Below are 23,362 nucleotides of genomic sequence, written 5' to 3'. Positions count from 1 at the left end.
AACCCTGGAAATAGTTTATGGGAGACACAAATGTTGGATTTAGGGAGAATATGGTTATTTGACTATGTTTAGATGTAATTTTTCTGCAGAATTTCTAAGCCCAACAAAATATGGTCTTTTAATTCATTTACTCAGTGAATATTATGTTCCTACTATGCCCCATGTACCATTATATGGGAAATCGGGAGTACTATTATTTTAAATTTAGTTTAAAATTAGCAGTTTGATTACCACTTAAAGTTAACTGCTTTTGGATGGACAAGAAATTCCTCTTGAATTAATATTAAATTCTTAAGAACATACGAGCATTTACCGGAAATAAACTAGTATCTAGTGTCTTGCTCTACATTCAGGAATCAATAAATGCTCGTTCAGTATCTTCCATTAGGGAATAGACTTCATAGCTGTCAGAGTATCTGGTTGGTCTGAGAAATGGCGAACCTAAACCAAATGGCTTAAGTGGTAATTCATCTTATGGCCATAAAGAGGCCACTGTTGAAAATGTGTGACTTAAATACACACATTTACCCCTATATTCCCACAAATTAATTGTGAACTCCAGGATTTTGTGGCTCAGGGATGTATGGATCAGCAAGTTTACTGCTTCCCTTCTTGGCCACGGCACATCCCACCCCCGACCCCCAACACTGAACAGATAATGAAACCAGAACTCAGACAGGCATGAGCCCTGCCCAAAGTCTGGATAAAGGTAAAAGCAGGACTATGCTAGAGACTCCAGTTTTGTGTTCTTTCCAAAATGACTTCAGTGCTGTAACTAATTTTATCCAAAATGTGTTTATCAGCCTTGCTGTCTTAAAATTAAAGAATTTTTGGATAGCTTCTTAGAAAGATGTTAACAAAGAACAAAATTCTGATATGATGGTTTTATGAACTGTATTCACAGAAAGCTTCTGTAGAAATCAGTAGGACCAAGAGATCTGCTGACAAAACAAAGATGATCTATCATCAGTGAAATACATATTTAAAAGATACTAACTCTCATTAATGTCTCTTTGACGTGGTTGCTCCCTCCCTCCTTCTTGAGCCACTGTCTCCCATTGGCTTCTATGATGCTGCACGTTCCTGGTTTTCCTCTCACCTCTTGAGCTACTCTTTCTTAGCCTCCTTTGCAGGCTCATCCTATTCTATAGAGCTGATGAATATTCCAGGATGCACAAGGCTTACTCCTAGGCATTTCCTCTTCTTACTAGAGTCTCTTATAGGCAGTCTTTTCCAAGTATAGCGTTAGTTTCACTCTGTAGGCAGACTTTTAAATGGACTTCTTCAATCCCGTTTCTTTTCTGAGCTCCAGTGCCAGCTCTCTTCTCATCATCTCCACATGTTCAAGACTGAACTTGAAGTCTTCCCCCACCTGGGTCCTCTACCAGTACTCCTTGAGTAATTGAACGGCAACATGACCCATCCAGTGTTGCAGGTCAGAAACCTAGGAGTCATCTTTGATTCCTCCCTCTGCTTCCCTTCCCTATATTCTAGTCCATTCGCAAGTTTTGACAATATTGCTGCTGGACAGTGTTGTGTCTTCATCACCCAGATGCTCTCTACCGACCTCTGTCACCTGGACCACTGCAGTAGTCCCTGCATAGCTGTCACAGTGTTACAGGAATATGATTGACAGAGAGACCCGGTTAGAAGAGGTGGCATTTACTAAATTGCAAAGGATAGGAATCTTAAGGTTGTGCTTATACAAAGTAGTAGGCAATGCAGCAGGCTCAGATTTCCCATGAGATGTGTGTTACTATTGGAAAAGCTGGTCTTTGCCATTCTTGTGGGCATTTTTGTACTCTCCCACGGGGGACATTGTCTCAGGTTTCAGGCCTGTTGGACAGCGTTACGGCTTCCTACACCAGCCTTCCTGAATCAGCTCTTGCTCCCATGCAGGCCAAGTTACCTTCTGCGGCCAGTGGAGTCTTCACCACACATATTTTGTGACCACACTAGCCATTCATCGTCAGTCCACTTCGGTTGTTCCTCTTCACCTCCCCAACCTCCTCAGACCTCTTCTCTTTTCTGTTGACTTCCTCTCCATGAGTCTGAATACATCTGTACGTTACTTTCTATTTTATGTCTTCAGTTCTTACTTGCCCCTAACTCCATACTCAAATATCTCCATATTTAGAGATATACTTGGATATCTAGATATACTGGATCTCTGGTTGGATTTCTATCAGGCACCTCAAACCTAACATGGCCAAAACAAAACTGATTTTCACCCCCAAACCTTGGTGTTCTCCATATCAGTAAGGATTGTTCTGTTCTTAGCTCAGGCTAAAAACCTTGGAGGTATCCTTAACTCTTCTCTTTCTCTCATCCTACACCTCCTAGCCATTAGCATAGCCTGTTGGATTTTACCTTAAAAGTTCGTCCCAAACATAACTACTTTTCACCAGCTCCACTGTTATCACCCTGGTCTGGACCACAATTATCTTTACCTTAAGTTACAGCCATAGCCTCCCAACTGGTCCATCCCTCCCCACCCTTCAGCCTGTGTTCAGCACATCATCTAGAGGGACTGTTTTTAAAGAGAAGTTGGATTACAACTTCCTTTGTGCAAAACGTAAAGATTTCTCATCTCAAGGGTAAAAGACAATGTTGTTACCTACAAGACCCTGTATGACCTGCTTTCCTGCTGCCGTCTTAGACTTTTTCTCCTAGACACTTCACATTAGCCTCTGTGAGAGTCCTGCAGGACACTAAGCAAGCCTTTGCCTCAGGGCCTTTTACATGCTTGCGGCCAAATCCCACACCTGTGTTCAAATGTCATCACCAGTGAGGCTTTCTTTAATTCACTCTGCTTGATAGTAACCTTTTTTCCTCATCCCTAGCTCCCCTCCCCCAGCCTGGAAGCTTACCTCCATTTTCTCCTTCCTTTTTCTACTTAGCACATACTATATATTTTACTTGTTTACCGTCTCTCTTCTCTCATCAGAGTGTAAACTCTGAGGGCAGAGGTTTTGTCTATCTTCTTCACTCCTGATTCCCTGAGTCCTTGGACAGTCCTGGCATATCAGTGCTCAGCAAATATGCTGAGTGAATAATCATCATATTCCAGTCTAATGCTCTTCATTTTTTCTTTGGAGAGTGACTAATGAACAAGCCTGCCCACCTGCCCGGCCTTGTGTCACATATTCATCTCATCACTCTGCACCTCTTACCTGGCCTGCTTTGTGTTCCTCCAAGCTCTCTCCTGCCATTGGGTTTGTACATGTTCTACCTGGAGACCATTCTGCTTCCCGCCCTTACTCTCAGCTGCCCGGTATCTCCTACTCTGCATTAGATGTCAGTTCCGGCATGACTGCTGCCTGCAAGGGAAACTTTCCAGTCAAATTTCTGTGTTCTTTTCCTTCCTGGCACTTATTTGAGTTTCCCTGTCCCACTAGCCTGGAAGTTCTGTGAGAGCATGTGTTTATTTATCACTATACGTGCAGCAGTGCCTGGTATATGTAGGCTCTCAGTACATATTTGATAAGTAGAAGAATGAGAGTTTTGTGGGCAGCTAAGTCATATAGAGAGGGAAGTGGAAGTGGCATTGGAAGGAAACAACATGTTTTTTTAATGTGTAAGGAAAGAAGCTGAAAACTATTTATGAATGTCTAAGGATTAAAAGTAATTTAAAATTTGAGGCGGATTACTTACTGCAGTTGCATTTGGCTGGGCAGAAGGCAGGGAGAGGATGGCTAATTATTCATTATTGTGATTAAAGAACACACAACTACGAGGAGGCATTAGTTGGCTCAGAGCTGTTCCCTTGCACACTCGCTTCATAGAGAATAAGGACGGTTGAGCAGATGAAATCGTGGTTTTCAAGTTTTGAATGCTGATGGGGGAAATCTATAGTGTTCTATAAGTTGGGTGTTCAAGAAGGCCTGTTTGGGAACGAATGTCAGGCTTATATAATTGTGCTAGCATGATGGAGTTGAATTGGGATGTATAGGGAAGAGTTTCTATTTCATAGACTGAAGTTTTGGTTTCTGAGGGTAGAACCTACTCAGTAGAGTCAGGGTAAATAGGAGAGGATCTCAAAGAGCATTTGTTTAGACAAGAATGCCTCTCTTGTCACACTTTCAACTTTTAACATTTGCATCTTTTTCACCTCTATTTCATTCTTTTCTCTTAGCCTTTACTATAAGTTTCCGAGCTAAAGATAGTTGTCAGTCCCATGCCTACGATGTGCAAGGCACTGTGCCTAGTGGAGGCGTCCACCAGCAAGATGAACTTGCAGAAATTTTTGTTTGTAGAGGAATGATTTGGGGTAATGAGAAAGCAAAGATTACAGATAAAATTTGAGAACCAGTGATCTAATCCTTCCCTGCTGCCTTCAGACAGCACTAAGCATAAATCAAACAAGCTATCTAACAGATCTCTTTGAGAGGGTAGATTCCGCAGCCTCCTGTTTGAGAATTTCTCCATCACTGTCATAATTTGGCTGTTTGTATCTGACCTGCACTCCAGCGGGTAGCATTTGCATCTCTACAATTTCTATTCATGTTTTCCTTTCAGTAGAATTGGATCTTATCTCTGCAACTGTGAACCCTGGAAATAGTCTATGGGAGACACAAATATTGGATTTAGGGAGAATATGGTTATTTGACTATGCTTAGATGTAATTTTTCAGCAGAATTTCTAAGCCCAACAAAATATGGTCCTTTAATTCATTCACTCAGTGAATATTATTCACTGAATATTATGTTGCTGCTATGCCCCATACCATTATATGGGAAATCAGGAGTACTATTATTTTAAATTTAGTTTAAAATTAGCAGTTTGATTACCACTTAAAGTTAACTGCTTTTGGATGGACAAGAAATTCCTCTTGAATTAATATTAAATTCTTAAGAACATATGAGCATTTACCAGAAATAAACTAGTTCTTTAGTTATCACGGGAAATGGAGGCCATCTGGCTACCACTGTTGGTATGAGAGACCTGTGTGGCACATCACTGTCATTTTTAATGATATGTTCTGCTTTCACCCCATGCTCTTATAGTAAAGTCCTCAAAATAATAAATCAGAGTCTACTGTTTTACACTAGATGGCCCTCTTTGGTAGCTCACGTCCCACAGCTGTGGTTTTCTCTTTAGAATCAAGAGTGAATAGAAGTTGAAGGAAGAGTGCCAATATGTTTCTTTGCTTATTTTAAACCAATAAACCTTTTTCTTATTAAAATTGAAGTTTACACTAATTAGGAAAGACTGCTATGCTGAGATAATAGAAAACATACTGGATTCTCAAAATCACAGTTGGCAATTTGTGATATTTTTGTCGGTCCTTGCCATTGCTTCAGGAACTCAGCAGTCTTTTTCTCAGCTTCACAGAGAGCCCTAACTACAGCTTTCCTTGCTTTTTCTGCTAATTTCAAGTTAAATTTTGTCTTTTTTTGCGGGGGGTGGGGAGGTGTTAAAAAAAGTTGTTACGGACAGGTTAGCACTTAGTAAAATGGAGAGCTTTGAATACTATTAGTGGACATGTATCCAGAAAATTTTAATTGAAAACAAATCCAGAGGAATTCCTAGAACCTTCTATAACCGTTTTCCGATAACCGAAGAACAAGCATATCTTGCTTAATAATGATGATGCAGTAATAACAGCAGCTAACGTTTCTGTGTGTTTATTATGTGCCAGTCATTGTACTTAGATTGTATACTCATTCACTTTAATTCTCATTACATCCCTGTGAAGTAGGTACTGCTTTCTCCATGTAATGGTTGTGGAAACTGAGCCTCAGAGAGACTTAGTAACTTATACAGGGTCACCTAGCCAGGAAGTGGTAGAGCCGTACTTTGAACCCAGGCAGCTTGGCGCCAAATCTTTTGCTTTTTACCAGTACATCTGACTCAAGGCATTGTTTGCAAAACAGTCTAATAACCATCTCATGCTCAGTTGGGTGCTTAATGTTCATTTTCAAGATTTCTATTAAGAAAAGTTTCTTCTTTGTAAAATAGTAATTTATAGCATCGACATCTGCAGGCTTTCCAACCTCATGTCTTACCCCATTCAAATCCATCCACCAAAATGATCTTTCTATAATCAGAAAGTTACCTTGCCACTCCCATTTGACACCTTTTGGGACTCCTCTTCCCTTATAGGAAAGTACAGACTTCTTTACATCACCTGCAAGACTCTCTCTGCTCAGAGGCTGGGCAGCCTCACCTGTATCAGCTCTTCCCCACCAGGCTCAGATTTCTCCTCCAGTTCCACCCAGGAATCACCTCACTGTGTCATGGCCCCTTGCTTTTTTTTTTTTTTTTTGGCTGCATTGGGTCTTCATTGCTGCGCACGGGCTTTCTCTAGTTGCGGCGACCGGGGGCTACTCTTCCTTGTGGTGCACCGTCTTCTCACCACAGTGGCCTCTCTTGTTGCGGAGCATGGGCTCTAGGTGGGTGGGCTTCAGTAGTTGTGGCACGTGGGCCCAGTAGTTGTGGCTTATAGGCTCCAGAGCGCAGGCTCAGTACTTGTGGTGCGCGGGCTCTGTTGCTCCGCGGCATGTGGCATCCTGCTGGACCAGGGCTCGAACCCGTGTCGCTTGCATTGGCAGGCAGATTCTTAACCACTGTGCCACCAGGGAAGTCCTGGCCCCTTGCTTTAATAGAGCTGTTTCGTCATCCTGGAAAACCCTTTCCTACTGTCTTAGTCTGTTCAGGCTGCTATAGCAAAATAGCACAGACAAGATGGCTTATGAACAGCAGAAATTTATTGCTCACAGTTCTGGAGATTGGGAGTCTGAGATCAGAGTGCCAGCATGGTCAGCTGAGGGCTCTCTTCTGGCTCGCAGACTTCTCATTGTACCTTCACAGGGTGGAAGGGGCTAGAGATCAGTATGGCGCTTCTTTCTTTTTAGCATTTAATAAATTTACTTTTTTAATAAAGTTCCTCTTTCTCTTGATAGCTTCTGATTTAGTTGTTTTTTTTTTTAACATCTTTATTGGAGCATAATTGCTTTACAGTGGTGTGTTAGTTTCTGCTATATAATAAACTGAATAAAATATACATATACATATATCCCCATATCTCTTCCCTCTAGCATCTCCCTCCCACCTTCCCTATCCCACCCCTCTAGGTGGTCACAAAGCACCAAGCTGATCTCCCTGTGCCTTGCGGCTGCTTCCCACTAGCTATCTATTTTACATTTGGTAGTATGTATATGTCCATGCCACTCTCTCACTTCGTCCCAACTTACCCTTCCCCGTCCCCGTGTCCTCAAGTCCATTCTCTACATCTGCGTCTTTACTCCTGTCCTGCCCCTAGGTTCTTCAGAACCTTTTCTTTAGATTCCATATATATGTGTCAGCATACGGTATTTGTTTTTCTTTCTGACTTACTTCACTCTGTATGACAGTCTCTAGGTCCATCCACCTCACTGCAAATAACTCAATTTCGTTTCCTTTTATGGCTGAGTAATATTCCATTGTATATATGTGCCACATCTTCTTTATCCATTCATCTGTCTATGGACACTTAGGTTGCTTCCATGTCCTGTCTATTGTAAATAGTGCTGCAGTGAACATTGTGGTACATGACTCTTTTTGAATTATGGTTTTCTCAGGATATATGCCGAGTAGTGGGATTGCTGGGTCATATGGTAGTTCTATTTGTAGTTTTTTAAGGAACCTCCATACTGTTCTCCATAGTGGCTGTATCAATTTAAATTCCCACCAACAGTGCAGGAGGGTTCCCTTTTCTCCACACCCTCTCCAGCATTTATTGTTTGTAGACTTTTTGATGATGGCCATTCTGACTGGTGTGAGGTAATATCTCACTGTAGTGAGCTCTTGCTGCATCCCATAGGTTTTGGGTCGTCGTGTTTTCATTGTCATTTGTTTCTAGGTATATTTTGATTTCCTCTTTGACTTCCTCAGTGATCTCTTGGTTATTTAGTAGTGTACTGTTTAGCCTCCATGTGTTTGTATTTTTTACAGATTTTTTTCCTCTAATTGATATCTAGTCTCATAGGTCAGAAAAGATACTTGATACAATTTCAATTTTCTTAAATTTACCAAGGCTTGATTTGTGACCCAAGATATGATCTATCCTGGAGAATGTTCGTGACCACTTGAGAAGAAAGTGTATTCTGTTGTTTGTAGATGGACTGTCCCATAAATATCAATTAAGTCCATCCTGTGTAATGTATCATTTAAAGCTTGTGTTTCCTTATTTATTTTCATTTTGGATGATCTGTCCATTGGTGAAAGTGGGGTGTTAAAGTCCCCTACTATTACTGTGTTACTGTTGATTTCCCCTTTTATGATTGTTAGCATTTGCCTTATGTATTGAGGTGCTCCTATGTTGGGTGCATAAATATTTACAATTGTTATATCTTCTTCTTGGATTGATCCCTTCATCATTATGTAGTATCCTTCTTTGGCTCTTGTAATTGTCTCTATTTTAAAGTCTATTTTGTCTGATATGAGAATTGCTACTCCAGCTTTCTTTTGATTTCCATTTGCATGCAATATCTTTTTCCATCCCCTCACTTTCAGTCTGTATGTGTCCCCAGGTCTGAAGTGGGTCTTTTGTAGACAGCATATATACGGGTCTTGTTTTTGTATCCATTCAGCCGGTCTGTGTCTTTTGGTTGGAGCCTTTAATCCATTTACATTTAAGGTAGTTATTGATATGTATATTCCTATTACCATTTTCTTTATTGTTTTAGGTTTGTTATTGTAGGTCCTTTACTTCTCTTGTGTTTCCTGCCTAGAGAAGTTCCTTTAGCATTTGTTGTAAAGCTGGTTTGGTGGTGCTGAATTCTCTTAGTTTTGCTTGTCTGTAAAGGTTTTAATTTCTCAGTTGAATCTGAATGAGGTCCTTGCTGGGTAGAGTAATCTTGGTGGTAGGTTTTTCCCTTTCATGACTTTAAATATTTCCTGCCACTCCCTTCTGTCTTGCAGAGTTTCTGCTGAAAGAAAGCTGTTAACCTTATGGGGATTCCCTAGTTTGTTATTTGTTGCTTTTCCCTTGCTGCTTGTAATATTTTTTCTTTGTATTTAATTTTTGATAGTTTGATTAATATGTGTCTTGGCATGTTCCTCCTTGGATTCATCCTGTATGGGACTCTCTGTGCTTCCTGGACTTGACTATTTCCTCTCCCATATTAAGGAAGTTTTCAACTATAGGCTCTTCAAATATTTTCTCAGTCCCTTTTTTTTTCCTCTTCTTCTTCTGGGACCCTTGTAATTCAAATGTTGGTGCGTTTAATGTCCCAGAGGTTTCTGAGACTGTCCTCAATTCTTTTCATTGTTTTTTCTTTATTCTGCTCTGCTGTAGTTATTTCCACTCTTTTATCTTCCACGTCACTTATCCGTTCTTCTGCCTCAGTTATTCTGCTATTGATTCCTTCTAGAGAATTTTTAATTTCATTTATTTTGTTGTTCATCATCATTTGTTTGCTCTTTAGTTCTTCTAGGTCCTTGTTAAATGTTTCTTGTATTTTCTCCATTCTATTTCCAAGATTTTGGATCATCTTTATTATCATTACTCTGAATTCTTTTTCAGGTCGGCTGCCTATTCCTCTTCATTTGTTTGGTCTAGTGGGTTTTTACCTTGCTCCTTCATCTGCTGTGTATTTCTCTGTGTTCTCATTTTGCTTAACTTACCGTGTTTGGGGTCTCCTTTTCACAAGCTGCAGGGTCGTGTTTTTGGTATCTGCCCCCAGTGGGTAAGGTTGGTTCGGTGGGTTGTGTAGGCTTCCTGGTGGAGGGGACTGGTGCCTGTGTTCTGGTGGATGAGGCTGGATCTTGTCTTTCTGGTGGGCAGGACCATGTCCAGTGCTGTGTTTTGGGATATTTGTGAACTTATTATGATTTTAGGCAGCCTCTCTGCTAATGAGTGGTGTTGTGTTCCTGTCTTGCTAGTTGTTTGGCATAAGGTGTCCAGCACTGTAGCTTGCTGGTTGTTGAGTGGAGCTGGGTCTTAGAGTTGAGATGGAGATCTCTGGGAGAGCTTTCGCTGTTTGATATTATGTAGGGCCCGGAGGTCTCTCATGGACCAATGTCCTGAACTCGGCTCTCCCACCTCAGAGGCTCAGGCCTGACACCCAGTTGGAGTACCAACACCCTGTCAGCCACTCAGCTCAGAAGTAAAGAGAGAAAGAAAAAAGAAGAAAGAAAGAAAATAAATAAATAAATAAAAGACAGTTATTAAAAAATATTATTAAAAATAAAAAAGTAAAAAATTAATTAAAAAAAAAAGAAAGAAGAGAGCAACCAAACCAAAAAACAAATCCACCATTGATAACAAGCACTAAAAACTATACTAAGAAACAAAAAAAAGCCAAAAACAGACAGAGAGAACCCTAGGACAAATAGTAAAAGCAAAGCTATACAGACAAAATCACACAAAGAAGCATACACATACACACGCACAGAAAGAGGAAAAGGAAAATACATATGTATATTAAAAAAAAAAAAAAGGAAGAAAGCAACCAAATCAATAAACAAATCTACCAATGACAATAAGCTCTAAATACTAAACTAAAATAAACATGAAACCAGAAACAAATTAGATGCAGAAAGCTAACCCCAAGCCTACAGTTGCTCCCAAAGTCCACAGCCTCAATTTTGGGAGGATTCGTTGTCTATTCAGGTATTCCACAGATGTCGGTACATCAAGTTGATTGTGAAGATTTAATCCCCTGCTCCTGAGGCTGCAGGGAGAGATTTCCCTTTCTCTTCTTTGTTCGCACAGCTCCTGGGGTTCAGCTTTGGATTTGGACCCGCCTCTGCATGTAGGTCGCCTGAGGGCGTCTGTTCTTAGCTCAGACAGGACAGGGTTAAAGGAGCCACTGATTCGGGGGCTCTGGCTCACTCTGGCCGGGGGGAGGGAGGGGTACGGAATGCAGGTCGAGCTTGCGGCGGCAGAGTCCAGCGTGACGTTACAACAGCCTGAGGCACGCTGTGTGTTCTCCTGGGGAAGTTGTCCCTGGGTCACGGGACCCTGGCAGTGGTGGGCTGCACAGGCTCCCAGGAGGGGAGGTGTGGATAGTGACCTGTGCTTGCAGACAGGCTTCTTGGTGGCTGCAGTAGCAGCCTTAGCATTTCCTGCTTGCCTCTGGTGTCCGTGCTGATAAGGGTCTCTTTTATAAGGGCACTACTCCCATTCATGAGGGCTCCACCCTCATGACCTAATCACCTTCCAAGGGCCCCCACCTCCTAATGCCATCGTCTTTAGGGATTAGGATTTCAACATATGAATTTTGCAGTGACACAAACATTCAGACCATTGTAGCCATTCTTCTCCCACTGGCAGATTCATTCTTTTCAGTTCTGACTCCACATTCATCAGAATCCACCTACCTAAAATTTTTAAAAACGTACTTGTCCAGAAATTCTAATCCCTTGGTTCTTGGAAGAGGCCTGAGTACCACCAGTATGACAGAACTAACTAATGATTCTGTTATAACAGCCAGGTAGGTCAACAAGCCTCTGAAATGTTTTTCCTCGGGGGTCAGGTCCTCCAGGAGGCCTTTTTGAAAAGCTGGGCTGGCAAAGAGTACCTGCGTGTGCTGTGGCCTCTGCTGTCACTGCAGCTGCCACAGTGCATTGCATTGGCCACTTTGTGTATGGCTTCCTTCAGAGATTAGCAGCTCTCGGAGGGCAGCCACGGGATGTTGATCATCTCAGTATCTTCAGCCAACAGCCCAGGGTCTGGTATAGCATCAGCCTCCACAGCTGTTGCACTGAACTGCGATAACTTTAGGTGGTTTTTTGCCTTGTGATCCCCTCTTGATCTCACTCGTTGGCAAACAGCATGATTTATTCTGAAACAGGGTTCAGCAAAGGCCAAGGATGGAGGTTGTCATTTAAAGAACTGCCATTCAGACTTTGTTGTTTAAGAGCAAGGTCTTACCTCTTTTCAACTCATCTTCTAAATTTAAACTGACTCTAAAAATATGGATCATTTATATCTTCCTTCTCCCCCACTGACTTTTGGTTCAGGCTCCAAGTTTTGGCAAGAACTGAAAGATCTCACTTTCTGCTGACCACCCTGCTTGTGCTTTAAGACCCATCGGAGCATATCTTAAATAAAATTGGTAGTGTTTCTGTTTACATCCTCACTGCTTTCCTCCTTCCCTGTCAGACAGCATTACTGCTCAGCACCGAATGAGGAGCCCTGAGGCTGGAAGGCGGCAGCTGGGGCCCAATAACCAGTGACGTATTTTGGTTTGTGTGAGCTCATATGTACATCAGGCATGCCATGATTCTAAGGCATGAAATCTCCATACATGCAGCCCAAGTTAGAGTTTTCTCCTCTCACCAAAAGCATATACCGAGAGAGAAGCTAGTTCACGCAGCATAGCCATATTCTCAAAATAGCCCTCCTGTTCCCCCATGACCTGTACTTTGTGAACCTCCCCCTCCCCCATTATAAATCCAGACTGAAAAAGATGTCTCCCTTCCAGCTTCCAGCTCAGTTATTCTGTAATTACAAGATATTAGACTGGTGGGCTCCCTAATGCTTGCGTTTTTGTTTTGTTTTGTTTTTTTTGGCTGTGCCACGTGGCTTGCAGCATCTTAGTTCCCCGACCAGGGATTGAACCTGGGCCACAGCAGTGAAAGCGCCGAGTCTTAACCACTGGACCACCAGGGAATTCCCTGGTTGTGTCTTCTTTTAACGTTATATGCTAGGCCTTTTTAATTTTGAGCTTCTCTGTGGATATTAATTTTAATGAAAACACTGTATTGAAGAAAAGATTGGGTTTTGGGGGGCAATCGGAGGAGGAAAGGAGCAGAGACAAGCAAAGAATAATAGTCTAACTCAACAACAAGCATGGCATGTGAAGATCAAGTTGTATTTCTGCTTCATGAATCATTGTCAGACAAATTAAGAACATATTGTTTCTTATTTATCTATTGTCAAGGATGCAGTCTGAGGCATTGAGGATAAATCTTGATTTTCATAAGCTCAGTTGACACTGTGGAGCCACAGAGCATAAAACATGCATCTAATAAACAAAGTGCGATGTGGAACGGCAGGGGATATAATACCAGCATAACTTGCAGCTGCTTCCTGTTCCTTGGCCCTGGTGTCAGGGTTATTCCTTAGCAGGAAGGAATTGTACTAGACCAAGAGTTTATTTTATCTGTTGTAAGAAAAAGTTCTAGTTTTAGGTACATTATTCCCCCAAATCCTAGAGATTGGGGATAATTACTTTCAGCTTTTGTTTGGTGAGTTCTCATCTTTGTATCTACCCACTTTCTCCAGCCTCCCTCCCCACCTTCTTTTAGTGAGTGATCAGTGACTGTTAAATTCCTAAGCCATGCTTGCTTTATGGGCACCTCTACAATGGACTGGTTGTACAATTTTCATGCACTGTTTAATGTTACTACTTGGATAGTCCTTAGAGGACTGCTAGCTGACTGAAATTCCTAGTAGAAATTTTTGTTTGGAATTCCTGAAGTTGAAATACGGAAATTATATTTTAATTTGATTAAAAATAAAGGGTCTCAGCTTGAAAAACTATGAGTCAGGATATATAGTATATATAGTCTTTATATATATATATATATATAAATCTGATATATATATATATATACAATATAAATCTTTAAAGAACGAAAGTATAATGTAAATAAATAATTTCAAGATTTTAAATAATACTAAAGCGTCACTTCCCCAAATCCTATGATATCAAAATTAGCATCAGTGCCATAAAATGTGAAGCTTATTTTTGACTTTTTAAAAAATGCTCCTTTAAAACTAACGTACAGTGACGGAAAGTAGGTCAAGCTTGCCTGGTGATAGATGGATTGGATTGATTGATCGCCAAGGGGCCAGGGAACTTGTTTGGGGTAACAGAAATGTAGGAGCTTGTCAAAACTCATTTAACTATACTTAAAATGGGTGCATTTTATTGTATGCAAATTATACTTCAATAAGTTGATTTTTTAAAGTTTTTTTTTGTTTTTTTTTTTTTTTAGTTAATTTATTTTTGGCTGTGTTGGGTCTTCGTTTCTGTGCAAGGGCCTTCTCTAGTTGCGGCAAGCGGGGGCCACTCCTCATCGCGGTGCGCGGGCCTCTCACTACCGCGGCCTCTCTTGCTGCGGAGCACAGGCTCCAGATGCGCAGGCTCAGTAGTTGTGGCTCACGGGCCCAGCTGCTCTGCGGCATGCGGGATCCTCCCAGACCAGGGCCCGAACCCGTGTCCCCTGCATTGGCAGGCGGACTCTCAACCACTGCGCCACCAGGGAAGCCCGATTTTTTAAAGTTTTAATGCTCCTTGGTTTAGTAACATTAAACTTAAGGAAATCTTTGACCTTTAGTATAGTATAGCATCTCCCCCAACACTGCTCACTGCTACTAAAGCAACTAAATGAACTATTTAAATGTCAGTTAGGTGAAATCCAAGAGCAGAGTAAGTTATTAAGGAGAAACTAGAAGCATGTGGAATTTGTCACTGTTGCCTGGGGGTGGTGCCTGAGAACTTGAGCCATTGCTTGCCTAGGTGTCCCTGTGGTCTAGGCTGGGTGGGCCCAACACAGGAGCAAGAGAGAGACCAAAAGTGAAATGGTTTCTAAATGTACCTCAATTCCTTTTGGCCAGCTGTTGCGAAGCTCTTTGGTGAATAACAGAACTCAAGCCAAGGTAGCAGAGGAATTGGGCATGCAGGAATATGCCATCACCAACGACAAGACCAAGAGGCCTGTGGCCCTTAGGACCAAGACCTTGGCCGACCTTTTGGAATGTGAGTCCTAGGGAATAAAGCTTTTCTCTTAACCTGCAGATTCAAGTTTAAATCAATGGACCAAATTTATGCTGCTTCTCATTATTATTATGTTTTGATTAAAGAAACCTCTTCTCTATTTTAATTTTTATTTATGCTTCTCTCCAAAGCTTGTTTGAAGGAGAATGATTTGGAATTAAGACTTGCGAATAATGAGCAGTGGAAGCTAGCACAACATTGTAAAGCAACCATACTCCAATAAAAATTAAAAAACAAAAAAGACTTGTGGATAATGAATTTATGTTCAGTCTGTGTTCACTAGTGCTCCCCCCTCCTCACTGTACGCCCCTCCATCCTAATGCTCAGCCATCACATCTCTTTGTGTGAAACAGTAACAGAATGTGAAGATTGGAAATAGTGAATCATAGCTGTTTTTGCCACCCAGCAGCCTTTAGATAGGGGCCTAGAAGAAAGAAGGTAATTTATTCACTAAATACTAAAACTATTGTCTATTGTTGTGAATGAACTCAAAGCTCTATGGACAATGTTGTCATCTTTTGCAGTTTCTCATATGGTCTCGTAGCATTATAAGTAATCCTATTATAGCTAACCAAAGGGTTATACACACAACTTTATTGTTTCTGATACTACTGTAAAATAAGTGGGCCATCCACTGGGCCTTGGAACCTTTTTTTTTTTTTTTTTAATGTTTTGGTATTTTTGGCAATTGGAATTACATACAGATATTAAAGTCTACCACGCAAGATCAGCTGATTTACAAAATGCAAAGACAATCTGACTAAGGCGCTTAAAAGAACTTCTTTTTCAATTAAAGAAAAGTAACTTAAGATTAGAATTAGAAAAAAGGTAAGTTGAGTGGTCATCAGCCTCACTGGCTTTTTTTAGCTCAACAAAAGCTATTTTTATTCCTTCTTTTAAAAACTCGGCCGTTTGTTTGTGTGGTGAAGATACCTTTTAATGAAGCTGTCTTTGGGGTCACCATTTTTTAATGCAAATTTGGTTATATTGTTTTATTGTCATTAAGCCCAGTATTAATTTTTTCTCTGTTTCGGCAGATTAAATCTATAAATTGTCCCATATCTGTTCATGAAAGGTAACACAAACCCTTGTAAATGGGTGATCTCCTCAAGATTGGTGTTAAGAATAGCTGGCCCCAAGGGTGTGCTCATTCTGGCATCGTATCTGATCTTCAAGTTTTATTTTGATTTATTTAATGTTAACATGGTTGTGTTCCCAGATGTCATTCTTTCCCTGCTATACAGCAGCATTTTCTGTATCGTTTTAACTAATTATTCATTTATCCCTTAGTCAAACGTAATTTGGTCTTTGTGGTTTTGCATCTTAATCACACATCTCTATTGCTGCTTCTAATATTAGTGATAAAGAGTAGTTCTTGTTTGAAGAAAGATGAAACGGTAATGCTAAAAAATAAAGAGGGCTTGGAAGTTAACGTTTCTTAAAAGTCTAGGAATCGTACTCTTTCTAGTAAATGTCAATGCATTGTGGCTTATTTTTACGTATTCTCTTTTTCAGCATTTATTGCAGCTCTGTACATTGATAAGGATTTGGAATATGTTCATACTTTCATGAATGTTTGTTTCTTTCCACGATTAAAAGTAAGCTCCTATAAAATTTAAATTGGTTGTATGGTCTATGCTTGGTGATTTTAGAACCCTTTACTAAATACTTTTTGGGGACTTGTTGCAGGAGTTCATTTTGAATCAGGATTGGAATGACCCCAAATCCCAGCTTCAGCAGTGTTGCTTGACACTTAGGACAGAAGGAAAAGAGCCAGACATTCCTCTGTACAAGTGAGTACCTGCTGCCCCCAGACTGCTGGATCCGGGAAACTTAGAGCAAAGCTCCTCCATGTGCCTGGAGGAAAAACTAATCACTGTGGGGTAATGACCACAAGAGTCCTGCATGGAGACGTCTTGACGCTGACTGGGCCCAACACTCAAACTCTTTGGGCCTCTCAGTCTTCGAGCTCTAAGTAAGTGGGTCACATTCGATTATCTGTGCTTTCTCCCATCTCTAGAATGCTTGGGGAAATGCTCCCTGGGAGAAAGACATGCTCAGATAATTTTTCTGATCAAGACCAGAAAAATTTAGGTTAAATTGTTTTATGTACATTCTTATAGTTGTCTTCTTATTTCTTATAACCCCTGCTGCCTACACATCTAGATTAGATGGTGTGTGCTTCTTTGTTTGTAACAGTACTTGGGTGTCTCTCTCCACTCTCTTTGAAGCCCTGCTGGCCTCTGTCCCGACTGCCTGATAGGCAGTCACTGAAAGAAGCAGGGCACTTCTTTGCCGCTGCTGTGTTATTCAAATATTTGGAACTTTTCTTTTCAGAATGTGTACTAAAAGCTGCCATGTACATTTGAATATCTTTAGTGACACATCTTTATCCTTTGAGTAGTAGCCAAAAGTCATTCAAAGGAAACGCAGGTCACTACACATGTAACACCAGTTTTGATGAAAACAGGAGGTTTGACTCTGAAGTAGAGTAATTATGAGACACTCAGAAGGTGGTTTCAGAGGGTGGTCTCAGAAGGTGGTCTTAGAAGGTGGTTTCCAAGAGGAATTATAAAAGGGAGGGATTATCAAAATAAGTGGGTTGCCTCCCAAGGATATGTGTTTTTAAGGATGTTTAAGTATCTAGTTTTAGTACTGGGTTACCCCCGTCTCTGTACACACATGGGTGCAAGTACACACATTTGTGTGAGTGTTTCATATGGAATAAAAGCCCCTTCCTGTGGACTTTCTCAAACTTCACAGTACTCAAGGGAAAACACCAGAGTGGCAGCCGGGAATTTAAATCCTTTTTTATGTTTTTATTTAATAGTCACAACACGTTATAGGCTTTTTCACTAAAAGAAAAACTGAGGCCAAGAGAAGGTTGAGTCACCCCACAGCAGGCTGCTATAAATTGTCCCAAGAAGCTGTCACTGCTAAACAGTGATTCCTTTGTTTATTGGGAAAAATACCAAATGTTTAGAAATAGCACTTTAACATGTGTCTAATAAGCATAATGAACATCCAAACTGTATTACATGAAAGGCTCAAAGTATTTCCTCATCAAAGTGATAATTAAAGTTCAATAAATAAAATGAGGATGATAAACTTCTCATAGCGCCAGCATGATTACTATAATAAGCACTACCTTTAAGAAGCCATCCGTGTACTTTCATCCTAGTGAGTATATACACACAAAGGAGACGACTGCTCCCTTCTCATATATCCCCCAAATGAAAGTACGCAGTGAGCTTGTTCTTTTTTATCAAGATGATGGGGTTGTTTTACACAGTTTTTTCAAGATTACTGTGTTCATTCCATTACCTTTGTTGGCTGCATTTAATTTCCCTTTTCCATGAAGTTATCAGTTTTACCACATTTGAAATCTGCACCTTGTCATTAAAATCCAGAGTACCTGGAGTTTTGTTTTTTGGCAATTGTGTTGTGTACTCCACATCATAGCATACCTTTGAAATGATCTCTGATGTTTCCGAAATTAAATATATTTTCTGATCTTTTAGATAAGATACCAGACATTAGAAAGAATCCATAAAGGATGTGAAACCATTCAGCTCTGGCTTGAGGTGTATTACCCAAATATTTATGATTTTTCACATGATTAGCACTGAAAAACAATAAACAGACTGAAATGGCTAACTTTTCACTGACAAAAGTTTGTTAATTTTATGATACTTGGAATGACACTTTGAAATTGTTAAAAAATATTTTACCCTTCGTTCGCCTTCAGATACTGTTTATAATGCTTTGGGAAAAATATGTATATATAAAAATCCACTGTAGAATTTTTTAAATTTCCTACTTCAAAGCTGTCTATATTTGTCACGTTAGCAAATCAAAACCTTACTCCTTTAATTTTCCCGTTAATTTTACCTTCCTCTCTCTAAGCAATAAGTCACATGGTTTTTCTTGGAGTTATATATTAGCAATAACAATTAAGTAACACTTCACATAATTAATGTTTTTCCTTTTCCTTCCAGGACTCTGCAGACAGTGGGGCCATCCCATGCTAGGACCTATACCGTGGCTGTCTACTTCAAGGGAGAAAGAATCGGCTGTGGGAAAGGCCCAAGGTATGAGAAGAAGATACTTTAAATTTCTTCACATGAACATCCTGTGTGTCTGGCAGGTGCCTGCTTGGTATTTCCAAACTCTGCAGCCTGTCTTTTTAAACTCAGAGTATAGAGTATTCGAGGGTAATAGCAAAGTGAATCCCAAGGCTTAACGTCCCCACCAAGCTCAGCCCCAAACTTGAGAATCGGCCTTGAGCAGTGGGAATGCCATTGCGTAAAGGGCTTTGGCTACCCTGAGGAAAGCACATTACCTGGTGCACAGGTAAGGTCTGTCCAGTTTAAGTTACCCAACACTGCTGCAAGCATTTCATAAAACATGTCACGCATGACACGGCCATTAGACACTTGATCTCTTATTACTACTCACTTGAGCTTTGTAGAAAATGCTCACATCTTCAGGTGAAAAGAATTTCGTATGTTATCACCTTTCTTTGAACCTTCCAATTTATATCTTAAACTGAGAAATGATTTGAAGTCTGTCTACACGTGTATTTTTTTACTCTTTGCCTCTTAAACTTTACACTGAAGATGTTCAAATTTAAGTAAGAAATACTTCAGACCTAATATAGATGGAAGGCATTTTATTGCAGTGTTGAAGGTGTGGAATGAATAACTTAACAGGCTTTGTGCAAATAAATGACATTTCTGCATGCCCTTGTGTGTATTCCTATCTGTTCAATTCAGTATGTGACAGTAGAAGTAATCAGATAAAACTTTATGAACCAAACATGAAAATCAGCCTGAATAATTTGGAGCCATGCTTTGTGTTTTTGAAAAAAAAATCTTTAAAATGTACCTTGTCTTTATTTTATTTAATAGTATTCAGCAAGCAGAAATGGGAGCAGCAATGGATGCACTTGAAAAATGTAAGCCTATCTCTTTTTCTATAATTATATGTTCATAATGTAATGAGTATTTTATGGAAAGAAAATGGGGAAGTAGAAAAATGGTAAGTACTGATAAAATGTGATCTTTTCTTCATAATTATTCTCCAGACAGAGTGTAGTAGAATGTAAGATATGTATAAAATGGGCTTATAATTTAAAAAAAAAAAGTATTCCCAAATGATTTTTGATTTTCATTTTCCTGTTTTGTAGAGTCCCACTCTCAGCACAGGTAACCCATGTGAGTGACTTAGTATATTTCATTCTACATATTTCTCTATACTTCTAAAATCTTAGACCTGTGATGGTTTTTTTCTTTTTAGTTTTTGACCATTGTTTTATTAAAACGGGATATTTACGTACTTCTCTGCATCTTTCTTTTCTTGCTAAATAATACATCACGGGCAGCCCTGCAGGTCATAGTGGCTCCAATTCATTCTTTCTTAAGGGCTGCATAATATTTCATGCCGTATTTTATTCAACTTTTAAAATTTTTGGTGGACACTGTTTCTGTCTTTTTATCATTGTTGATAATAAAAGTCTCTGTATTTCTGCTTTTAGTTCTAAGGGTTGGATTCCCAAGAGTGGGATGGCTGGGTTGAAGAAACTTCAATTATGTAATTGACCCTATAGGGAACTGCAGAGTCTTTTGTAAATTGAAGGCTTAAGTGCAAGGAAGTTTTCTTCTGAGGTATATTGTGCCGCTCAGCAGAACCTGTGGGTAAAACCTGGCAGTGCAGTTCCCTCATGCTTCAAATGCCAGCTCAGTGTGGGCGAGAGCAAAGTGCGGGAAGCTAAAGGTAAAGAGGCCCCGGATGCAGAGCCTGGGAGAGATTCCAGGAAAGGCAGGAGGGCCGGGAGCCAAGTGGTAATCGGCAGATGATAGCTTGTGGGTGGGGGCAGGGGGAGGAGGCCTGGGGGCAGAAGCTGGTGTTACCAGGGTCCCATGTCCATGGAATCTTCACTGAGAGTTTTGTTGACTCTGTTGTGGAGCTTTTTTATATGTGTATAATCACATACTGAAATAAAAATGAGACTCCATTTTCCAGCCATAGGATTGTTAAAAGATGATCTTTTGAGTTTTTGGTTTGTTTGCTTTCAACCGTAAAACATACTGGAGAGATGGCTGATTCTGAGACTGGCCTCCACATACATACTGGTGGAAGGGAATTGTTTAAACTGCTGGAAAACAGTTTGGCTGTCTGTATCAGGTCCTTAAAGAGGTTCATACGCTTTGATCTAGAGATTTCATTTCTAGGAGTCAAACCTAAGAAAATAATTGGAGCTATGTGCTAAAGTTCACTTACCATGATAAATGTGACAGCTTGGTTTATAATAGCCAAAAAATCAACCAATCAAACTGCATGTTTGAAAGTAGGGAAATGTTTAAATAAATTATCCCAGAGATTGACAAACATTTTCTATAAAGGACCAGGTAGTAAGTACTCTGTCACAATTATGCACCTCTGCCACTGTAGCCCGTAGGCTTGGGTAGTATGCAGATGGCTGGTGTCTGTGTTCCAATAAAATCTTATTTACCAAAACAGGTAGAGGGCTGTATTTGGCCTGTGGGCAGTAGTTTACCAACCCAAGTGTACCCATCAAAATGTGCCTATAACTATACTCTCCCAATGTAAGGATGGCTGGGGGAATGATTTTAAGTGTTCATGTGTCTGTATAATATATGTGCACATTTACATTGCGTGTGTGTGTGGAGTATAACTTCATAGGAAAAGGGCTTATTATAAGGATATATTCTAAAAGCTTATCTATGGCTAGATCTGAGTGGTGGAATTAAGTACTCTTAATACTTGAGACCTGTGTTTTATACAATACATAAGGAATCAAATTAATATCGTTTAGAGAATAGGATTTTATTGCTGTTTTATTTCTAAAATATGCCATTATGCTCCTCTTTTGTTTAAAGTCAATCACTGACTCTTAGGTCTTAGGTGATTCACCACCTGCCTTTCAGATCCTTTTCCTACCACCCTCCCCTTCCCTCCTCCCACCTGGGGTGAAAAATGGGACACTGTGCTGAAAGGAAGGGGGGTTAGGAATATACTATATATTTATGTCCACGTTTATTATGCTTCAACCTTAACAAAATCAAACTTTCCCCCAAACATGCCATGCTGATTCTTCCTATTTTTAAATATGAAGTAGTACCTCTTGTGTTTAACAGGCCCGTACCCGGTTGGGGAGAATGGTGTCCTTCTCCTCTGTTACCAGATAACTTGTGTTGCTCTCCTTCGTGCATGCATCCCTTTGTGATATTTGTTGCTGAAGTGTGTAAGTGTTTGTTGACTAAGTGTGTAAAGTGACTTTTTCTTGTTCCATATTTGATTTCTCACTCCATTGCTACACTCATTATATACCACAAATAACAACTGAATTGTAAAATGTTTACATCTTATTCAAGATTTCCACTGTGTCAACACTCTTGAGCGGGGTCAGATATCAAACTAAATGTAGGTTAAACTGTGCTATTGAGTGACATGTTTCCTTTCACCAAATGAAAGTGCTCTACTTGAGTTGCTGTTGCCCATATAGCTTTTAGCTTCTCATGATAAGCTTCACAAATTGAATTATCAGAAATAATGACTTAGGATGTGGCCTCCTTTTGTCCATCTGATCTTTTTACTCTTTTCAGAAACTTTAATTGTTGGTAAATAATGGTGTGATAATATCGTTATTTGTTTGAAGTTTTTGGTTTAAGCTTTGTGAAACTATACAACTCCCTTTTGCTATAGCCTTTAATCTCTCCCTGAAAATCACTTGTTGCTAGGAGAACTGTGTTAAAACACCTAGCTGGAAACATTCTGAAGCCACATGTCTTATGTTTTAACATACCTGCGTGTTTCGGTGCCTTTTATGCTCGAGTTCACATCAGATACTGAAATCCAGAATCGAGTGCTGATCCAGACTTCCACTGGGTTCCCGAATGAGAAAAGAATAAGAGAAGAAAGCACACAATTTTTTTTTCTCTTGCCTTACAAAATACAACTATATAGATTTCCTATGAATACATGTTTGTTCATATGTGTGTATGTTTAGTTTGCGTCATTCTGTGCACTGGTGGCTCTCCTTTATTAAGTGTAAAATATATCTCCTCGTGTCAGATAACTTTCCCCAGATGGCCCATCAGAAGCGGTTCATTGAACGGAAATACAGACAAGAGTTAAAAGAAATGAGGTGGGAAAGAGAGCATCAGGAGAAAGAGCCAGATGAGACTGAAGACATAAAGAAATAAAGGAGAGCACGAAAGTGGTGGTGTATTTACTTGCTTAATAACTGTGACTGTTGCCGGTTGAGACCTAGCCTAGTTTTCCTGGAGACAATTAGGAATGAATAAAGTGTGCCCACTGAAATAAAACACAGTCAAATCACTCTTGTTGTTTTACGGATCTCATATTCAGTTTTTAGCTGGATAGTCTTTATTACGAAGTATTTGATTTCTCTTCTATTTAATGGAAAACTTCACTTGGGTAAATGTGCATATTCCCTATTATTTTGCTCTTTAAATAGTAAAATTTGAAACGTATATTCTATGTGGAATAGATCCTGATTTTTCTGTCTTTCTGAGATTGTGACTCCAGACTTTTAGCTGACAAGCAAAAAATTCACTTTACCAGATATTTGGGCTGTGCTCTATAAACATCTGTACTGTTTG

The 23,362-nt window shown here is 40.0% G+C and overlaps 1 protein-coding gene across 9 annotated transcripts in view; it reads left to right on the top strand.

The window, feature by feature from the left end:
* Positions 1-23,079, top strand: part of DROSHA (drosha ribonuclease III) — a 120,254-nt gene extending 97,175 nt beyond the window's left edge. For 8 of the 9 annotated variants that reach the window (XM_068535182.1, XM_068535187.1, XM_068535185.1 and 5 more), the window contains 6 exons: positions 14,555-14,696; positions 16,230-16,312; positions 16,404-16,507; positions 18,713-18,805; positions 19,625-19,671; positions 22,812-23,079. In XM_068535182.1, coding sequence (XP_068391283.1) covers positions 14,555-14,696; positions 16,230-16,312; positions 16,404-16,507; positions 18,713-18,805; positions 19,625-19,671; positions 22,812-22,942 — 600 coding nt within the window. In that variant the 3' untranslated portion in view covers positions 22,943-23,079. Of the gene's footprint in view, positions 1-14,554; positions 14,697-14,845; positions 15,225-16,229; positions 16,313-16,403; positions 16,508-18,712; positions 18,806-19,624; positions 19,672-22,811 lie in introns of those variants that run through there. The other variant, XM_068535188.1, reaches the window with a different exon arrangement.
* Positions 23,080-23,362: the final 283 nt, after the last annotated feature.

The sequence above is a fragment of the Eschrichtius robustus genome, chromosome 2 (genome assembly GCF_028021215.1).
Source record: "Eschrichtius robustus isolate mEscRob2 chromosome 2, mEscRob2.pri, whole genome shotgun sequence".
Classification (NCBI taxonomy): domain Eukaryota; kingdom Metazoa; phylum Chordata; class Mammalia; order Artiodactyla; family Eschrichtiidae; genus Eschrichtius; species Eschrichtius robustus.
This window is presented reverse-complemented; position numbering and strand designations above follow the sequence as displayed.